Raw genomic sequence first — 17603 nt, forward strand, 5'->3', positions numbered from 1 at the left:
CTAATGCTCTGAAAAAAATTGAAATGAATCAGTGTGGAGGTGCCCAAAATTAAAGAAAAATAAGGGGAAAAGAAACAAGGAAAGAAGCATAAAACTGTATCCAATATATTGCTAATTATTAAGTATTCAACATTACTGTACTCTGAGATCCTTTAGCTAAGTCTGTGTTATAGTCATCTTTCTATTTCTAGTGTGGATTTGAAGATTGGGGGATAATTGTGTCAACATATAGAGTTCATGTATTAAATCTATGCGATTTCTCTAAAATCTGGAAAGTTAGGATAATGACGTTTCTAATGGTACATATTAAACATTAAATATATAGACTATAACAATTGTTCGGTCAGGCAAACTATTATAATTACTGTAGCTGGTTAGACCCAAACCGCAGAGGCTGCAGTTTCCTAGTGCGGACTCTGGGCGCCGCTGTTGGCCAGAGTGGAGAGCTTGGCTCAGGCCATCGCCTCGCGCAGCCGCAGTGCACTTTCCCTAGCTGACACCCGACAGAGCGAGCCTCTTTACAACCGCTTCCTCCTCTGGAAAAGAACAAACCCAGACCCCCACGTAGGAACTAAAGCCTGTTCCGAGCTCCGGACATCTGCAACACAGAGATTATTTGTCATCCGGCGCCTCCGGGCCGGTGAGCAAGCCCAGGGGAGCAAGAGGGATGGCGAGCGGCGCTGGGGACAGGGGCTGGGCTGAGAGGCGGCCCGTGCTCTTTCCCTTCCTGCTGTCTTTGTTCTGCCCGGCGCTCTCTGAGCAGATCCGCTACAGAATTCCCGAGGAGCTGCCTGAGGGCTCGGTGGTGGGGAACCTCGCCAAGGACCTGGGACTCAGTGTCGGGGAGTTACCGACTCGAAAACTGCGCGTCAGTTCGGAGAAGCCTTACTTCACTGTGAGCGCAGAGCGCGGGGAGTTACTTGTGGGCAGCAGGCTGGACCGGGAGCAGATATGCGGGAAGAAGCCAGTCTGTGCTCTGGAATTTGAGGCTGTTGCCGAAAGGCCATTGAATTTTTATCACGTGAATGTGGAGATCGAGGATATTAATGACCACACGCCAAAATTCATGCAAAGTTCCTTTGAGCTGCAAATAAGTGAGTCCACAAAGCCTGAGGCACGATTTATCTTAGGATCTGCCCATGATGCAGATATTGGGACCAACTCACTACAGAATTACCAGCTCAGTCCCAATGATCATTTCTTGCTCGTGAATAAAGAGAAATTAGATGGCAGTAAATACCCCGAGCTAGTACTGAAGATGCCTTTAGACCGGGAAGAGCAGAAGTCCTACCACTTGACCTTGACTGCCTTGGACGGCGGGGATCCACCCCTAAGCAGCACTGCACAGATACATGTTCTAGTGGCTGATGCCAATGATAACCCGCCGGTGTTCAGCCAAGAGCTATACAGGGTGGGCATTCCGGAAAACGTGTCCCCAGGCACCACTGTGCTTCGAGTGATGGCCACTGACCTGGATGAGGGTGTCAATGCCGAGATCACCTTCTCTTTCACTGAGTCAGGCCAGATCACGCAGTTTGACCTGAATTCTACTACCGGGGAAATTACTATTCGAAACACATTAGATTTTGAGGGAGTCAAAGAGTATTCCATAGTTTTGGAAGCAAAGGATGGTGGAGGAATGATTGCTCAATGTACCGTGGAGATAGACGTCCTAGATGTCAATGACAATGTCCCAGAAGTGGCATTCCAATCTCTACCAGCTCTTATTATGGAAGACACCAGCATAGGAACATACATTGCTTTACTCAAAATCCGTGACAAGGATTCCGGACACAACGGAGAAGTTATTTGTAAATTAGAAGGTGATGTTCCGTTTAAATTACTCACTTCTTCAAAAAGCACGTATAAATTAGTGACAGATGGAGTTCTAGACCGCGAGCAGACCCCTGAGTACAATGTCACCATCACAGCCACCGACAAAGGCAAGCCACCCCTCTCCTCCAGTTCAAGCATCACCCTGCACATAGGCGATGTGAATGACAACGCCCCGGTTTTCCAACAGTCCTCCTACGTGGTCCACGTGCCTGAGAACAACCTGCCTGGTGCCTCCTTAGCGCAAGTCAGCGCCTCCGACCCCGACCTGGGGCCCAACGGCCACGTCTCCTACTCCATCGTGGCCAGCGACCTGGAGCCGCGGGTGCTGTCGTCCTACGTGTCCGTGAGCGCACAGAGCGGGGTGGTGTTCGCGCAGCGCGCCTTCGACCACGAGCAGCTGCGCGCCTTCGAGCTGACGCTGCAGGCCCGCGACCAGGGCTCGCCCGCGCTCAGCGCCAACGTGAGCCTGCGCGTGTTGGTGGGCGACCGCAACGACAACGCGCCAAGGGTGCTGTACCCCGCGCTGGGGCCCGACGGCTCGGCGCTCTTCGACACCGTGCCGCGCGCCGCGCAGCCAGGCTACCTGGTCACCAAGGTGGTGGCGGTGGACGCGGACTCGGGACACAACGCCTGGCTGTCCTACCACGTGCTGCAGGCCAGCGAGCCCGGACTGTTCAGCCTGGGGCTGCGCACGGGCGAGGTGCGCACGGCGCGTGCTTTGGGCGACAGGGACGCGGCCCGCCAGCGCCTGTTGGTCGCTGTGCGCGATGGGGGACAGCCGCCCCTCTCGGCCACCGCCACGCTGCTCCTGGTCTTCGCTGACAGCCTACAAGAGGTACTGCCAGACCTCAGTGACCGGCCCGCGTCCCCTGACCCCCAGGCTGAGCTGCAGTTTTACCTGGTTGTGGCCTTGGCCTTGATCTCCGTGCTCTTCCTCATCGCGGTGATTCTGGCGGTCGCTCTACATCTGAGACGCTCCTCCAGACTCTCCACCGGGGGCTACTTTCAGCCTGGTCTTTGCGTCAAATCTGGACCCGCGGTTACCCCCAACTACAGTGAAGGGACTTTACCTTATTCCTACAATCTGTGCGTTGCCCATACTGGAAAGACAGAATTTAATTTTCTACAATGTAATGAGCAGCTGAGCTCAGGACAAGACATACTTTGTGGCGATTCGTCGGGGGCCTTATTTCCACTTTGTAATTCCAGTGAGTCGACTTCCCATCCGGTGAGTTTCCTTTAAAAATATCCTGCTTCTCGTGGTCTACCCAGTTCTCCATATTCACAGGAAAACATACAATGTTCCGATTTAACAGTTGTCTTAAGCAAATTGTAGCCAGTCAAAAAGCTGTCATATCATTCTTCAAGGAGTGTTGTTGGAGTAGGAGCAATAAGGTGTCTTTTAGGGATGTCTTACCAGGCCCAGATTTACAAAGCAGTGAGAGTGTGGTTTTGTCTACAAAGGGAAACATTAAAGTATGCTATAAGCTCTGTCATAAAAGCTAATGAGATTTTTCCCTAAATTTTTCTTCCTATCACTTAATAGACGATTTTTTTCAGCTTGATATACTGTAAATGTAAAAGTAAGCAGTCATTTAAACAAACCTTTTAAGCAAAAAAAAATTAAGCTAAAATTAGATACTTTTCTTACTATCTAATTTAACTGCTATGGTTTCCATAATAATCTGATGCTTTGTCTCTTATATTTCCTTCCCTTTGTTTCAAAATCACCTAGGATAACATCTCTTAACCTGGACTTTTATGTAGATGAACCCACTGTAATTGTACGCAATGTGCTATGTGTGTGTGTTGTGTGTAAAATCCTTTGACTTAGCAGTAGGTCCATTATGCTCATCAGAAGAAAAAAGCATGTTCTCCCTACTTGCACCCTGGGTTTTGCGGAATTAATTTGTATTGAAGGTCATTCAGTCGGTTCTTCTATCAAAGAAAAGACAATGTTTTGAACTCCCTTTTTTTTAAGCCTTAAACTAATATAGCAAAATAGAGTTGAATTCTTCAAATATTAGACAAAATTTCTAATCTGATATGCATACAAGTATATACACAGGATGACAATATATCGTTTCAGCCTTTTGCTAGATTTTCCTTAGCAACTGCTTCAGTTAATGGCCACTTTACAAACTGATGGAAAAAAGAGACTTTTTTTGTATTGGCGCTTTTTGATTCCTTGGTGATAATTATGTGTTCCTTACTTTTTTGTGGTTCTTTTGCTCAAAGTACTAATAAAGGTAAAAATAACTTTAGAATATATGTGTACCTTAAGAAGATAATTAAGTCTCCTTTAAAATATAATAATCTCTCATTGGTGGAAGAACAGGATGTAGATTTACCTTTTTTGTAAAATCATTTTTACCTTTCCTTATAAAATCATTTGTACCTTTCAAGCGTTTTCTATTCAAATAAAAAAAATAATTTAAATAAAATAGCCAAACAGCATAATCTCTTTAAAACTTGAAAGTAAAAGCACTTAAACTATTAAAATTTTACAATGTTGATTTGAAAACATTATCAATATGCAATTAAAATGACACTTTTAAAGAAAATTAAAAAGCAAAAACTGTACATAAAGCTTATTATGATTAATTAGTTTAAACCAAGTAAAATAACTTCTGAGTCAATCATCTCCAATAGGTCTATTTTAGTCTATAATTAATTTCCAGGGACAAATGGAGTTCTTATTTATTTGATAATATATATTAAAGACATTTACAATAAAGCTTAGAGTATAATAACACAAAAAATAATCTCAGAGTATAATAACAAATAATTTATTTTTTAAAGAGTAAAGGTGTTCCACAAATGTGAATAATTTAATATGATGCTAACCAATCAATCTGATCATTTTATAATGCTTTGTAAGAGTTTAACCCTACTTCATCCCATGCTTCTTGGCAATTTAAAAATATGAATTCAGGTACAAATTAAATAAATACAAAACAAACTATAAAAACCAAGTAGTATTTTTTTCTCAGTAATCTAGCATACAGTATTACAAATATAAATGGTTGCAGTAACTGTTTAGGACTCTAAGCGCCGCTGTTCACCTAATTTGGAGATGAATGTAACCGAACGCCAACCAAATACTCAGGGCTCCTACCTCACAAAGACTTGCAGATCCCACGAACCAACTGCAGGGCAGCAGCGAAACTCCATCCCTAAATTTGGGACACTCCGGCTTTCGATTAGATGATCTCCATAGCTGCAGCAAAAAGGTAAACAAGACGCATATGCCCAAGGAAGATTCTGAGTGGATTACGTAGCGAAAGAACAATGGCCGCTCCAAAGAATTACGGAGGACGCGGCGAGCTGGCCCTGCTGTGCGCGCTCCTGAGCACGCTGTGGGAGATCGGGCGGGGACAGATCCACTACTCAGTGCCAGAAGAGAGTGACAAAGGATCCTTCGTGGGTAACGTCTTCAAGGATCTGGGACTGGAGTCACAAGAGCTGGCGAAGCACGGAGTCCGCATCGTCTCCAGAGGTAGGGCGCAGCTCTTTGCTCTGAACCGGAGAAACGGCAGCTTGGTCACTGCGGGCAGGATAGACAGAGAGGAGCTGTGCGCTCAGAGCGCGCGGTGTCTTGTAAATATCAACATCCTGGTTGAGGATAGAGGAAAACTTTTTGGCATAGAAATAGAAGTCACTGATATCAATGATAATAATCCAAAATTCCAGGTCGAAAATCTGGAGGTAAAAATTAACGAAATCGCTGCCCCTGGCACACGTTATCCACTCCCAGAGGCTGTGGACCCGGATGTGGGCTTGAATTCCCTGCAGAGCTACCAGCTCAGCCCCAATGACCACTTCTCCCTGGACGTGCAAACTGGAGATGACGGAGCTATCAACCCGGAGCTGGTGCTGGAGCGCGCCCTGGACCGCGAGGAAGAGGCTACTCACCACCTGGTTCTCATCGCCTCGGACGGCGGCGCACCGCGTCGCTCCAGTACAGTGCACATCCAAGTGACAGTGTTGGATACGAACGACAATGCCCCAGTGTTTGCTCAACCCATTTACCGAGTGACGGTCCCAGAGAACGTGCCGCCGGGCACCCGGCTGCTTACTGTAAGAGCCAGCGACCCAGATGAGGGAGCCAACGGAGAAGTGGCATACAAATTCTGGAAAATTAGTGAAAAACAATCTCCGTTATTCCAGCTTAATGAAAACACTGGGGAAATATCAACAGCAAAGAGCCTAGATTATGAAGAATGTGCATTTTACGAAATGGAAATACAAGCTGAAGATGTGGGGGCACTTCTGGGGAGGACCAAAGTGCTTATTTTCGTGAAAGATGTAAATGACAACAGACCCGAAGTGATCATTACATCTTTGTTTAGCCCGGTCTTGGAAAATACTCTTCCTGGAACAGTAATTGCCTTCCTGAATGTGCATGACCGAGACTCCAGGAAGAATGGTCAAGTTGTCTGTTACATAAGCGATAATTTACCTTTTCAATTAGAAAAATCAATAGATAATTATTATAGATTGGTGACAAGGAAATATTTGGACCGAGAAAAGATCTCTGTGTACAATATCACAGTGATGGCCTCAGATCTAGGAAACCCACCTTTATCTACTGAAACTTACATCACCCTGAGCGTGGCAGATACCAATGACAACCCACCCACTTTTCCTCGTTCCTCCTACTCAGCCTATATCCCGGAGAACAACGCCAGAGGAGCCTCCATCTTCTCTGTAACCGCCCATGATCCTGACAGTGGCAAGAATGCCCAGGTCACTTACTCTCTGACTGAGGACACTGTCGTGGGGGCACCTCTCTCCTCTTATGTCTCCATCAACTCTGACACCGGTGTGTTGTATGCATTGTGCTCCTTCGACTATGAGCAGATCAGAGATTTACAGCTACTGGTGACTGCCAGGGATAGCGGGGACCCACCACTCAGCAGCAATGTGTCACTGAGTCTGTTCGTTCTGGACCAGAACGACAACACGCCTGAAATCCTGTACCCTGCCGTCCCAACTGATGGCTCCAGCGGTGTGGAACTGGCACCCCGCTCCGCAGAGCCTGGCTACCTGGTGACTAAAGTAGTGGCAGTGGACAGAGACTCGGGCCAGAACGCCTGGCTGTCCTACCGCCTGCTCAAGGCCAGCGAGCCAGGGCTCTTCTCCGTGGGGCTGCACACGGGCGAGGTGCGCACTGCGCGGGCCCTGCTGGACAGAGACGCGTTCAAGCAGAGCCTGGTGGTGGCGGTCCAGGACCACGGCCAGCCCCCTCTCTCGGCCACAGTCACGCTCACGGTGGCCCTGGCAGACAGCATCCCAGACGTCCTGGCCGACCTGAGCAACATCAGGAACCCCGCCAACTCTGAGGATTCGGACCTCACGTTGTACCTGGTGGTGGCGGTAGCTGCTGTTTCCTGCGTCTTCCTCGCCTTCGTTGTTGTGCTGCTGGCGCTCAGGCTATGGCGGTGGCACACGTCTCGTCTACTTCCGGCTTCCGGCGACAGGTTGGTGGGCCTGCCAGCCTCAAGCTTTGTGGGCGTGGACGGGGTGCAGGCGTTCCTGCAGACCTACTCCCACGAAGTCTCCCTCACCGCGGACTCTGGGAAGAGTCATCTTATCTTCCCCCAGCCCAACTATGCGGACACGCTCATCAGCCAGGAGAGCTGTGAGAAAAATGATTCTTTGCTTACATCCATAGATTTTCATGGAAGTAAGGATGAAGCCACTTCTGTTCAGGTGAGTTGTTTTTTGTTTACGTTTATTTCTAAGAGGAATTATTTTGTAATAAATGTATGTGTTTCGAAACACGTGTTGTAAAGAAAGTTTAAAATGTTTTTTAAGGTATGCAACAAAGTTTGGGGTTTATTTTAGTGGTGACACTATGTATGAAATTGAGCTCTAATCATCATAGTTTGTTTCGTTTACTTTCCAAAGGCTTGGACAAGGTTGTTTAAATGTGAACTCTTGACCTTTTAAAGTCTTCCTTATTTTGCTATCATTTTCACTTATTACTCATTCACTTAAGAAATAGTAACCCAACCACAGAAGGTAAGTTTGTTTTATATGTAGGAATATATGTATATATTCCTAAATTAGAACTGAGAGAAAATTACTTAGACTTCTAAATCCTTGGATTAGCTTAGTAGAAATAAAATACGTCACAGAATTTTTAGGATTGTGTTTAGGGTTTGAACCTAAAACTAGACTCTTGAAGATTCCTTTACTTTACACCTCTCTTCTTAGCCCTGTGTCTGTATTGATCCTTCAAAACTTTAATGCTTCTTATATTCTAAAACATAAACATATTTTAAAGGGTGGATTCTGGTGGTAGGTGTGACTGGTCCCTTAATGTTACATTTGTGTGTCAATGGTCACCCGGGGCTCATACCAATGGAGACATGGAATCTCAGTCTAAAATGGCCATTGCCCCTCCCCCCAAAATAAAATCAGATTTGAAGTAAAGTGTCATTTTGAACTGTTGAAAGTGACTTTTGTAAAATACAGAACATGTTTTATAGAGTTCCAATGAGCTGTTTTGGTGGTGCAGCCATATGAAATGCGCTGTGTTCTCATGGTGAGACAGTTTGAGAATGTTGGTTTTAAGAACAGAAGTCTCATGTACACAAGGTCTTAAAAACTTAATTCTACTAAAAATGATTTTGTCTGAACTGTGTGCATGTATGTCTTCTGTATTCCCTATTATAGCATTTTAATAAAGTGAACCCCAGATTTGTCATCAGATGACAGTAGAAAATACAATAAATCATGTTTTAGTAATGAAAAAGACATTTCCCAAGTATGGTGCAGTGTTCCCTCCTATTTTGCATATACAGTGGGAGGGAGTTAACTTCATATTTTCTACAGTGTTTGGGTGCACAGTCATTTAAGGGGACAACTGTATTATTGACACTTCATAATTTTAAAAAGTATGTGGAAAGTTGTCCTGATAGAAAAGAAAATCTTTACTCTTGCTCAAAATATTCACTAATTATCAAAAAATTTTTAGCAAATGGAGTAAAATAATTAGAACAAATATCACTATATTCAGTAAATTTATTCAAATAAACTTACCATGAGCTCAGTTCCTCTAATTCCAAAGTCATTGCTTCAGTATAATATAAGTCCATAGATAAGGAAGTAATGCAGCCTACTGGAATATCCCTTTGTGACTTTATATTGAATAGATAAACATTTCCCCCATAAATTTAGGTACTACATTGGGTATGACATAAGCTAAGAAATTTTGAGATATTAAGAAGAGGGTACAGTAACTCATGTCTTGGCTACATCATAGGGACAGTTTCTTTTGAATGAATACTTCTCAAGGTAGTCAGAAGAGTAAAAAGAAATTACTTTTCCATAGCAGTTGTACCAATTGACATTCCCAGCAATGGTGTATGAGGGTTCCTTTTTCTTCACAGCCTTGTCAACATTTGTTATTATTTGTCTTATTGATAATACCCATTCTAACAGGTGTAAGGTGATATCTCATTGTGGTTTTGATTTGCGTTTCCCTGATAGCTATAAATTTTAATGAAAAAAAAGAAAAACCACCATGTTTGTTGAAGTTGGATATGACTGTTTCATAATTAATAAATACTGCATATGCCACAAAAAAGAAATTATTTTTATAGAGTGTTGATATTATCAGGAGGAAGGATATATTTTAGGATTGATACAAAATTGCACAATTTTACAAGATAATTTTCAACAGTATTGATGTTTTCTAACATATGTTATGTGAAACAGCATTAATTATGTAGAAATGTTGGGGGAAACAGGGATTGATGAAAGGTCAGGTTTTCACGTCATAACTAATAAAGAGAATGAATTTTTTAAATCTGTAAACTCTCTGAGGGCAATACCTGTGCCTTATTCATTATCATATCGCCACTGACAAGTGCAGTACTTAGCACAAGGCAGGAGTTCAACATATGTTTGTAAAATGGTGAAATGAATGTATCTATATGTAGGTTTGTATAAAAACCCACCATGACATAGCTAATAATTTGGAAACAAGAGAAAAGATACCTTAAAGAAGGCCTTATAATTTAAGATATTAAGTATATTAACACAAATACATGGATTGTTCGGTCAGGCAAACGATTATAATTGTAGCTGATTAGACCCAAGCAGCACAGGCTGCAGTTTCCTAGTGCGGACTCTGGGCGCCGCTGTTGGCCAGAGTGGAGAGCTTGGCTCAGGCCATCGCCTCGCGCAGCCGCAGTGCACTTTCCCTAGCTGACACCCGACAGAGCGAGCCTCTTTACAACCGCTTCCTCCTCTGGAAAAGAACAAACCCAGACCCCCACGTAGGAACTAAAGCCTGTTCCGAGCTCCGGACATCTGCAACACAGAGATTATTTGTCATCCGGCGCCTCCGGGCCGGTGAGCAAGCCCAGGGGAGCAAGAGGGATGGCGAGCGGCGCTGGGGACAGGGGCTGGGCTGAGAGGCGGCCCGTGCTCTTTCCCTTCCTGCTGTCTTTGTTCTGCCCGGCGCTCTCTGAGCAGATCCGCTACAGAATTCCCGAGGAGCTGCCTGAGGGCTCGGTGGTGGGGAACCTCGCCAAGGACCTGGGACTCAGTGTCGGGGAGTTACCGACTCGAAAACTGCGCGTCAGTTCGGAGAAGCCTTACTTCACTGTGAGCGCAGAGCGCGGGGAGTTACTTGTGGGCAGCAGGCTGGACCGGGAGCAGATATGCGGGAAGAAGCCAGTCTGTGCTCTGGAATTTGAGGCTGTTGCCGAAAGGCCATTGAATTTTTATCACGTGAATGTGGAGATCGAGGATATTAATGACCACACGCCAAAATTCATGCAAAGTTCCTTTGAGCTGCAAATAAGTGAGTCCACACTGCCAGGCATGCGATTTATATTAGAAGTAGCGGAAGACGCAGATATTGGCTTAAACTCTCTGCAGAATTATAAACTGTCTCTTAGCCCTAGTTTCTCATTGATAAATAAGGAGAAACAAGATGGTAGTAAATACCCGGAACTGACATTGGAGAAATCCTTAGACCGGGAACAACAGAGTTATCATCGGTTGGTCCTCACTGCCTTGGATGGCGGAGATCCACCCCTAAGCGGCACCACTGAGCTCCGGATCCAGGTCACTGATGCCAATGATAACCCCCCTGTATTCAACCAGGAAGTATACAGAGTCAGTCTTCCAGAAAACGTGCCCCCAGGCTCCACTGTGCTGCAGGTGTCAGCCACCGACCTGGACGAGGGCATCAACTCAGAAGTGACTTATTCTTTCAAGAGGACCGGGCAAGTGTTCCATCTGAATTCAAAGAGCGGGGAAATTACCACTTTAAGCACACTGGATTTCGAAGAAATCAAGGAATATTCTATAGTGGTGGAAGGGAGGGATGGTGGAGGACTGGTAGGACAATGTACAGTTGAAGTTAACATTCAGGATGAAAATGACAACAGCCCAGAAGTTACATTCCATTCTGTAGTGGAAATGATTCTGGAAAACGCAGTGCCCGGAACGCTAATTGCTTTGATCAAAATACACGACCAAGATTCTGGGGAGAATGGGGAGGTATATTGTCGATTAGAGGGTGAAGTCCCTTTTCAGATAATTTCTTCGTCCAAAAATTCATATAAGTTGGTAACAGATGGGACCCTGGACCGGGAGCAGACCCCGGATCACAATGTCACCATCACAGCCACCGACAGGGGCAAGCCACCCCTCTCCTCCAGCACCACCATCACCCTACACATCGGTGACGTCAACGACAACGCCCCGGTTTTCCAACAGTCAGCCTACGTGGTCCATGTGCCAGAAAACAACCCACCCGGTGCCTCCATAGCGCAGGTCAGCGCCTCCGACCCCGACCTGGGGCCCAACGGCCACGTCTCCTACTCCATCGTGGCCAGCGACCTGGAGCCGCGGGCGCTGTCGTCCTACGTGTCCGTGAGCGCACAGAGCGGGGTGGTGTTCGCGCAGCGCGCCTTCGACCACGAGCAGCTGCGCGCCTTCGAGCTGACGCTGCAGGCCCGCGACCAGGGCTCGCCCGCGCTCAGTGCCAACGTGAGCCTGCGCGTGTTGGTGGGCGACCGCAACGACAACGCGCCAAGGGTGCTGTACCCCGCGCTGGGGCCCGACGGCTCGGCGCTCTTCGACACCGTGCCGCGCGCCGCGCAGCCAGGCTACCTGGTCACCAAGGTTGTGGCGGTGGACGCGGACTCGGGACACAACGCCTGGCTGTCCTACCACGTGCTGCAGGCCAGCGAGCCCGGACTGTTCAGCCTGGGGCTGCGCACGGGCGAGGTGCGCACGGCGCGTGCTTTGGGCGACAGGGACGCGGCCCGCCAGCGCCTGTTGGTCGCTGTGCGCGATGGGGGACAGCCGCCCCTGTCGGCCACCGCCACGCTGCTCCTGGTCTTCGCTGACAGCCTACAAGAGGTACTGCCAGACCTCGGTGACCGGCCCGCGTCCCCTGACCCCCAGGCTGAGCTGCAGTTTTACCTGGTTGTGGCCTTGGCCTTGATCTCGGTTCTTTTCCTCCTCGCGGTGATTCTGGCGGTCGCTCTACATCTGAGACGCTCCTCCAGACTCTCCACCGGGGGCTACTTTCAGCCTGGTCTTTGCGTCAAATCTGGACCCGCGGTTACCCCCAACTACAGTGAAGGGACTTTACCTTATTCCTATAATCTGTGCGTTGCCCATACTGGAAAGACAGAATTTAATTTTCTACAATGTAATGAGCAGCTGAGCTCAGGACAAGACATACTTTGTGGCGATTCGTCGGGGGCCTTATTTCCACTTTGTAATTCCAGTGAGTCGACTTCCCATCCTGAAACACTAACAGCGGTGAGTTCCATTTAAGTGCCTAGACCTTTTCATCATCTATCCAATTTTCCATATTTACATAAAAATGTATTATGTTTTCAAGTCTAGTGAGTTGTCTTAGGGATATTATAGCCTGTCAGAAAGCTGTACTTACATTCTTTAAGGGGAGTGGTGGGTAGTTATGTGCCATAAAATAGAGATTTATTACAAATTTGGATTTACAAAATAGTGGGAGTGTGCTCTTTGCTTCACAGCAAAAGTGGAGTACCAATTTCTTACCTCTTTTTCAAAGCTATTGAAATTTACCCATTGTGTCATTCTTTAACATATTAAAAATGTTATATGTATTATAATTAAACATTAAATTTAAAGCAAGTGATCATTTGCTTGATCCTTTAAAGCAAAGGAACTACTACTAGGTATCTTCCTTCACTGATTTCACTGTTACAGTTTCCATCCCTTTCTTGTGTTTAGTCCTCATGTCTATTCCTTATATCTACCTATTCATGATTCTTTGTATCCCTTTTAATTGTAAGAAAAATAATCTGTTTGTGTGTATGTGGGGGGGTGGGGTGTTGTGTGTATATGAGAAAGTGAGAGAGAAAGAGACTGACTGACTCATTGAACTCACCAGAAGGTCCAAATCATTATCTGAGTTCCTTCAAGTTTTCTTGAATGCAAAATCCTCCTCTTCCTCTCTATAATTACCAGAATGAGAGACTTGATGATAAAAGAGGAGATGCCACTGCCTCTATCATTTGCTCTCGTTCCTGATCTACATTTTTTGAAGACGAAAGGGGGAAAGTCACTAGATTTGTTTTATCATTTGGAGCACTAAACATTAGTGACTAGAGGTTTTCTTATCATCCTTATAACTCTAGGAGGGGAGGAGAATCCTAAATTTTCCATTCCAAGGCAAAAACTACTAATTTCATGCGTATACTAAAATGCGATTACATAAGTAAGTACCAGTCTTTTGCTAGGTTTCCCTTAGGAACGGCTTCATTAAAGGGAAAGCAGAGAAATTGCTGAAAGAAATTTCTCATAATGGCACTTTTTACTTTCTAGTAGTAATAATTTGTTCCATATTTTGTGTTCTTTTCCCAAAATTATTACATAAACGTAAGTGATTCTTAAGTTCAAGATTACCTTAAAATTGCATGATTTCTTGTTTTAAGGATTGAAATGAAAACCTGCTTTTCAATGTATGTTCATTTGAATCTTTCAAATGCCATAGCCTGTGCATGCATTATGTATTCACATAGAAAAGTTAAAAAAAAAAATTTCTGAAATAGCATAAAAATTTTACAATCACAAATATGTAACATTTAAAATCCAATCCTTTTAAACTTTAACAATATTAGTTGAGAAAAATCTATTGCTATTGCCTAATTAAAATTATTTTTGTAAACAAAATTTTAAGGAAATCTTACTCTACAAATTTTACTATCAAAATAATTAACCTCATATAACTTCAAACTGAATAATCTATCCGTATATATTCGTTAAATATAAATTATATAAGATATATGTATAAAATTAAGAATAGAGAAAAAGCAAAAATCTACCAATAATTAGAGTAAGTTAATTTGATATTAAGAAAAACTGGTGACTTAATAATACAACTAATAGAAATTTCATTCCATTTCATCTTCAACTAAGATATCTACAAATGTTAATTGCTTTTGAAATATGAATGAAACAATTAGAGAAATCTAAAATCATAATTAGAAGAGAGTAGTGTTTTCCTTTTTAGTCATCTGTGATCAAGTACCGCATTGCATATATCAGAAAGTATAGTTACAACTTAGGACTCTGAGCGCTGCTTTTCACCAACTCTAGGAAAAGCTCAATCAGCGCTCCATCCGGATGTTAGAATCTGCTGCTACGCAAAGCCCCGCAGACCACACAAACCGACTCCGGGATGGCAACAAAACAGCCTCTTAACTTGGGTTTCTCCTGAGGAAAAAAAGATCTCCATAATTTGCAGGAGGAAAAAAGAACTTAAGAAGTCAGAGTGCATAGAAAGCATTCTGAAAAAAATCCAAGTGAAGCAACAATGGCGGCTCCAAAGAATCGCCCGCACTTCAGAGGATTGGTCTTGTTGAGCCTTTTCCTGGGGAGGCTGTGGGAGACCCAGGCCAGCCAGATCCTCTACTCAGTGCCTGAAGAGACAGAAAGAGCCTATCTCTGGGAAATATCTCAAAGGACCTGGGGCTGGAGCCCCGGGAGCTGGCGCAGCGAGCGCGGAGTCCGCATCGTCTACAGAGGTAGGACGCAGATTTCGCTCTGAATTCGCTAAGCGGAAGCTTGGTCACCGCGGAAGAATAGACAGAGATGAGCTGTGCGCTGAGAGCGCGCGGTGTCTGGTTAACGTTAAAGTCCTGGTTGAAGACAGAGTGCAACTTTATGGAATAGAAATAGAAGTCACTGATAGGAACGACAATGCCCCAAAATTCCAGGCTGAAAATCTAGAAGTAAAAATTAACGAAATCGCTGCGCCTGGCACGCGTTTTCCACTCCCAGAGGAACAGTAATTGTTCTTTTCAATACTCATAACCGAGACTCTGGGAAGAATGGTCAAGTGGTCTTTCCATCCAGGAGATCCTACCTTTTCAATTAGAAAAGTGAGTAGAAGATTATTATAGATTGTTGACATCCCAAATTCTTGACCGAGAAAAAAAACCTCTGAATATAACATCACAGTGACTGCAACAAACAGAGGAACACCACCCCTGTCCACAGAAATTCACATCACCCTGCACGTGGTCGACATCAATGACAATCCACCCTCCTCTCAAACGTCCTACTCAGTCTATCTCCCAGAGAACAGCCTTAGAGGCACCTCCATCCTCTCTGTGGCAGCCCATGACCCTGACAATGAGAATGCCCGAGTTATTTACTCCTTGGTTGAGGACACCATCCAAGGGGGGCCTCTCTCCTCCTGTGTCTCCATCAACTCTGACACTGGTGTGATTTACGCTCTTCGCTCCTTCGACTTCGAGCAGTTTCGAGATCCTCAAATGCAGGTGAAGGCAAAAGACAGTGGGGACCCACCACCCAGCAGCAACATGTCACTGAGTCTATTTGTACTGGACCAGAACGACAACGTGCCAGAGATCCTGTACCCCTCGCTTCCTACCGATAGTTCCACTGGCGTGGAGCTGGCACCCCGCCCCGCAGAGCCCAGCTATCTGGTGACTAAGGTGGTGGCAGTGGACAGAGTCTCAGGCCAGAACGCCTGGCTGTCCTACCGCCTGCTCAAGGCCAGCGAGCCAGGGCTCTTCTCAGGGCTGCACACGGGCGAGGTGCGCACTGCATGGGCCTTGCTGGACAGAGACGCGCTCGAGCAGAGCCTGGTGGTGGCGGTCCAGGACCACGGACAGCCCCCTCACTCAGGCACTTTTAGGCTCACCGTGGCTGTGGCCAACAGTATCTCAGATGTGTTGGCTGACTTGGGGCAGTCTTGAGATCCCTTCGAACCCAGAGGCCTCAGACCTCACATTGTATCTGGTGGTGGCTGTGGCCTCGGTCTCCTGCCACTTTCTCGCTTTTGTCATTGTGCTGCTGGGGCTCAGGCTTAGGCGCTGGCACACATTCTGTCTGCTCCAGGCTTCAGGAGGCAGATTGGTTGACATGCAGGCTTCTCACTTTGTGGGCATGGATGGGGTGCAGGCTTTCCTACAGATCTATTCCCATGAGGTCTCCCTCACCGCGGACTCGCAGAAGAGTCACCTGGACACGATTATCAGCCCAACTACCCGGACACGATTATCAGCCAGGAGAGCTGTGAGAAAAATGAACCTTTGTGCATTTCAGATGATTCTAGGTTTCCTACAGAAGACACCCCTTTTGTTCCAGTGAGTTCTTTTTTTCTCCTTTACTTTCTATTACAATTGGTTTTGTCTCCAGGTGTTTGCACTTAAGGTAGACTATGTTGATATTAACATATTTCTCACAATTTAAGTTTTTATTGGGCCTAATTTTTGCTCTGACGTTTATAGAAGGCATTTACTGGTTATATCGTGGATATAATTTTCACTTTCTCATAATAATTAACCTAGGGTCAAGGAAACCTTCCTCATGGGGCTGCTCTCATGATCGGGCATTAATATGGCTCTTTGGGTGGGCTTATTTGATTGCTTACCCTGGTTCAGGTTCACTATGAATTTTAGGGCTGGTTTCCTATTCTCAGAATGTATTATTATTATTTGCAATGGCCATATTGTGGAATTCTTACTCTAAAAACATTACTACAGCCAATACTACTTTTTTTTTTTAAAGATGGGGAAGGGGAACAGGACTTTATTGGGGAACAGTGTGTACTTCCAGGCTTTTTTTCCAAGTCAAGTTGTTTCCTTTTAATCTTAGTTGTGGAGGGTGCCATTCAGCTTCAAGTTGTTGTCCTTTGAGTCTTAGTTGTGGAGGGCGCAGCTCAGCTCCAGGTCTGATTGCCATTGCTAGTTGCAAGGGGCACAGCCCATCATCCCTTGCGGGAGTCAAACTGGCAACCTTGTGGTTGAGAGCCCACTGACCCATGTGGGAATCCAACTGGCAGCCTTCGGAGTTAGGAGCACGGAGCTCCAACCACCTGAGCCACCAGGTCGGCCCCCTACTTTTGTAAGGGTAAATTAATGAGACAGTAAACACATTCTTAGAGAAACAGCTGAAAACCTAGAATTGCTGCTTCTGCTCTTTTGTTTCTATGACAAGACAACACCCCTTTGAAGTGATGTTTTTCAGATCTGACGTTTGTAGAGGTCGTTTGCGTTTAAAGATCATTTCTGAGGAAAATTCAAACTTCAGTTATCATCCATTTCCAAACCCTAGTAAGCATTTTTTATTCTTTGAATGGTGAAAAATTTAACATCCTTGTTCTCATATCCTCAAGGTTTTAATTTTCTAATGCTAGAAGGTCAAATTATTAATAGTTTGAAACTCTTCTTTCCTATACTTTGTGCTTATTCAAGAGGGGTTTCTGAGACTAC

The 17603-nt window shown here is 45.2% G+C and overlaps 1 protein-coding gene and 1 pseudogene across 15 annotated transcripts in view; both read left to right on the plus strand.

Annotated features, from left to right (window-relative positions):
• Positions 1-17603, plus strand: part of LOC117016578 (protocadherin gamma-C4) — a 152751-nt gene that overhangs the window by 60717 nt on the left and 74431 nt on the right. Inside the window, exons 1-2 of one of the 15 annotated variants that reach the window (XM_033095983.1) lie at positions 5227-5335; positions 5530-7551. The exons of 11 other annotated variants lie outside the window; for them this stretch is intronic. In XM_033095983.1, the coding sequence (XP_032951874.1) occupies positions 6076-7551 (1476 nt within the window). In that variant the 5' untranslated portion in view covers positions 5227-5335; positions 5530-6075. Of the gene's footprint in view, positions 1-481; positions 3065-4953; positions 7552-10044; positions 12637-17603 lie in introns of those variants that run through there. 3 more of the 15 variants (XM_033095977.1, XM_033095966.1, XM_033095976.1) reach the window with 3 other exon arrangements.
• On the plus strand, positions 14407-16790 carry LOC117016997 (protocadherin gamma-A9-like; annotated as a pseudogene).

Source organism: Rhinolophus ferrumequinum, chromosome 24 (genome assembly GCF_004115265.2).
Source record: "Rhinolophus ferrumequinum isolate MPI-CBG mRhiFer1 chromosome 24, mRhiFer1_v1.p, whole genome shotgun sequence".
NCBI classification, from domain to species: Eukaryota; Metazoa; Chordata; class Mammalia; order Chiroptera; family Rhinolophidae; genus Rhinolophus; species Rhinolophus ferrumequinum.